Source organism: Tursiops truncatus, chromosome 8 (assembly GCF_011762595.2).
Source record: "Tursiops truncatus isolate mTurTru1 chromosome 8, mTurTru1.mat.Y, whole genome shotgun sequence".
In the NCBI taxonomy this organism is placed as follows: Eukaryota; Metazoa; Chordata; class Mammalia; order Artiodactyla; family Delphinidae; genus Tursiops; species Tursiops truncatus.
The window spans coordinates 9,429,516-9,432,853 of record NC_047041.1 but is presented as its reverse complement, the minus strand read 5'-3'; the positions used below and the strand labels follow the sequence as shown (position 1 = coordinate 9,432,853).

Below are 3,338 nucleotides of genomic sequence, written 5' to 3'. Positions count from 1 at the left end.
GGGCTTGGAGTAAAGTACAAAGGGCAGCAAGTTAATCTGGAGAGGCACACAGCAAACAGAAGCGGTACCGTCACAGTCAGTGGCCGTTTCCTCTGTGACGGGCTGCTGTGTGGTGCTGACCGGATTACTGACTTACAACACTAGGTTTTCTATGGTTCTGAAATAGTCTCCAGATCCTTAGCTGACCACCCTGAGTGGCAGCCTTCTCTACTCTTGCTTTAAAAGCACAACTTGAAAACAGGGAAATGATTGTGTTTGAAATAATTCCCAAAGCCTGTCCTTCGTAACTTTGACATGTTCTCTGAGGTCTTCCACCCAGCCTGGCCAAATCCCTTAAAGTCCAAGTCCCAGAAGCTCCACATCACTGTCTCAGGAGGTACCATGCTTGCTGCTCTCCAGGTCCTAGCACACTTCCCCCCACACACTCTGCAAAATTCTTCAAGAATTTGTCTGGTCATTTAGCCAAGACCATCTCAACAAAATGTTATACCTCCTACCTTCATGCAAAAATGTGATATTTAAAATTAGCCCTTGAAAAGTTGCCTGAAATTTCTGTAGACAGAACCAGACTTTCATGTCCTAGACCAGCTCACATTTGAAATGAAACCTTCCAGGGCCGAGGGAGGAAGAAAGTGAACAGCAATGGAAGGAAATCGTATTAGAAATCAAGAGCCTGGATTCTAGTCACAGTTCCCTTGCTGAGTAATTGCATAACTAATGAACCTTGGTGAAGGTACATAAGCCTGTATCTATCCTCAGAAACATGATAGAACTTAACTAAATGATCCTAAACGTCCACTAAATGTGAGTATCCTCTAGTTTTAAGAATCTTAATTTAAAGGGCTCTTAAAATGGGAAGGACAAACTTGTTTGAGAAAAAGTAAAAATTTCCTCCGTGTAACCAGTGGAACTTGAATCATCTATGGAAGGAAAAATGTCCCTTTCCTAAGCATTGCCTCTTTCTCAGGAGAATGATTTTTTGCTCAAAGTTTTCTTCATGGCAATTTTGATGTCCTTATTCCTCAGGCTGTAGATTAATGGGTTGAGTATGGGCACCACAATGGTATAGAACAAGGAGGACACTTTCCCCAGGTTCATGGGTAAAAGAGAAGATGGTTTGAGGTACATGAACGCCCCTGACCCAAAGAAAAGAGAAACTGCAATTATGTGGGAGCTACAGGTGCTGAAGGCTTTGGACCTGCCCTCGGTGGAGGATACTGGAGAGGATGAGGGCATAAGAAATGAAGATGGTAGCTGTGGGCACACCAATATCAATACCCACAACAACAAAAACTACTGGCTTATTTACATATGTGCTGGTGCAAGAGCGCTCAAGATGGGGAAGGATGTCACACCTGAAGTGGTCAACAAGATTGTTGGCACAGAAGGTCAGTTTCCCCATGCATGCTGTGTGGGCCATGGCCCTAGCAAACCCCATCATGTAGACACCCAGCAAAATAGGTAAGCAGACCTGGGGAGACATGGTGGCCATGTACACCAGCGGGTTACAGATGGTGACATAACAGTCATATGCCATCGCTGACAGGATGAAGGACTCAGAGACAGCAAAGAAGGTAAAGAAGAAGAGCTGAGTCATACACCCTGCATAGGAGATGATGTTCTTCGTTGAGACAAAACTCATCAGCATTTTGGGAGTGATAACAGTGGAATAGCAGAAATCTATGAAGGACAAGTTATAGAGGAAAAAGTACGTGGGGGTGTGCAGGTGAGAGTTGAGTCCAGTCAGGGTTATCAAGCTCAGGTTCCCCACCACAGTGACCACGCAGAGACCTAGAAACAGGAAGAAGAGGGGGATCTGGAGTTCCTGCTGGTTGGTTAAGCCTTTGAGGATAAACTCTGTCACAGAAGAGTTCTCAGCTACTGTTCTCATTTAAGGCACTCTGTGGGAACAAGGGAAAAGAGTCACTTAGAGGGAGAGGGGGAGAGAGCACTGCTGCCCTCCCTGTCACCTCCCAGTTCTTTAGAATTAGATCCACACTTGGATATTTTGGACTTCAGCAGAAAGGCCTTTCTGGAAGCTATGGGTCTGTTCCCATGACCCTCTAGTGACTCTGCCTCTGGAGCACCGTCAGGGGACGGATCTGCCTCCAAGAGGAGGGCCACTGGTGCTGGGAAGAAGGGACCCAAGGATGCACTGAGGAGTCTCCCGGATCTTTCCTTCAGTCCATTTATTGTGTCATTCCGACTCCAGTGTCTGCTCCAGTTTACAGTAACTGGGGTCAGTCTCTGGGAAGAGTCCTCTGAGAGGATGGAGCCAGCCCAGCTGTGCTAGAGTGTCCACCTCGTGGTCAACTTGGACAGACCAGAAAAGGAAGGTGGTCCTTCCCAAAACCTTTACTACCTGAGGGTGGGGACTTAGGAAAAGTTCAGCCCAGATGCCGTCACTCACCTCTTTCAGTCTGCAGCTTTAGCCCTGTCCCTGTCGGTCCAACTCTTGCCCTCGCTTGTTCAGACAGACAAATGGCTCTGGTGCTAACACAGGTGAAGGAACTAAGTGTGGCCCCTTTAGTCCCTGTTCTATTTGGGAGATCAGAACTTGGACTGCCTTCGAATTCTTTCTGAACTGAAGAACTTGATATCTGATTGAGGCTTTGCCCCGAGGCTTTTTTCCAGCTTGCAGAAGGGAGACAGCATCCTCACCTGTAATCAGTGTCAGGCGGTGACAGGAGACTGAGCAGTTTTATTCTGGTTTTAGAGATCTAGGGACCTGATTAGAAGTAGAAAGCCAGAGGTCCCCCGGGGCCACAGCCCTAAAAATTAACTCTAAAAAGAAGGAACTTTTGCTTATACCCTGGATAATATTTGGATGGGGTTTTAGAAACATTATTTGTTCAGTTAACAGCTACTCAGTGAAATGAAAAAATAATAATTTACCATTTATTTAGCACTTATTATATACGTATACCCAGCAGTCTTCCTCTCCTAGCACTTGTATGCTGAACCCAGCACGCAAGGATCCAAAGCATTTTACATATGATACTTTATTTTAATTCTCCCCCAAATCCTATGAACTAAGTTTTATCACTCCAATTTTAGAGATGAAGTATTTTACTAAATGTTACGAAGGTCATATGAAATCTAGGTCCATCTAACTCCAAATCTGGTATTTTTAACAATTGCATTTAATATCTCCCTGTGGGAGATAACTAAATGTATAAAGTCTTATCTTCAAGGCTCTGACATTCTCTTGGAAAAGATAAGATAGAATACATCTGACTAAATATGCAAAAAAAGTAATAAGATCCAGAAAAAATTATTTATTAAAAATAAAATGCATCTCTTCAATAAGCAGTGCTGGGAAAACTGGACAGCTACGT

At 44.4% G+C, this 3,338-nt stretch overlaps 1 protein-coding gene across 1 annotated transcript; it reads right to left on the bottom strand.

Moving 5' to 3' along the window:
- Positions 1-963: 963 nt before the first annotated feature.
- LOC101329178 (olfactory receptor 8B8-like) lies at positions 964-1,894 on the bottom strand. The gene is given in 2 exon segments (XM_033861647.2): positions 964-1,207; positions 1,209-1,894. Coding segments are annotated over 2 exon segments (927 nt in total). The 5' UTR covers positions 1,892-1,894.
- Between the last annotated feature and the right edge of the window lie 1,444 nt (positions 1,895-3,338).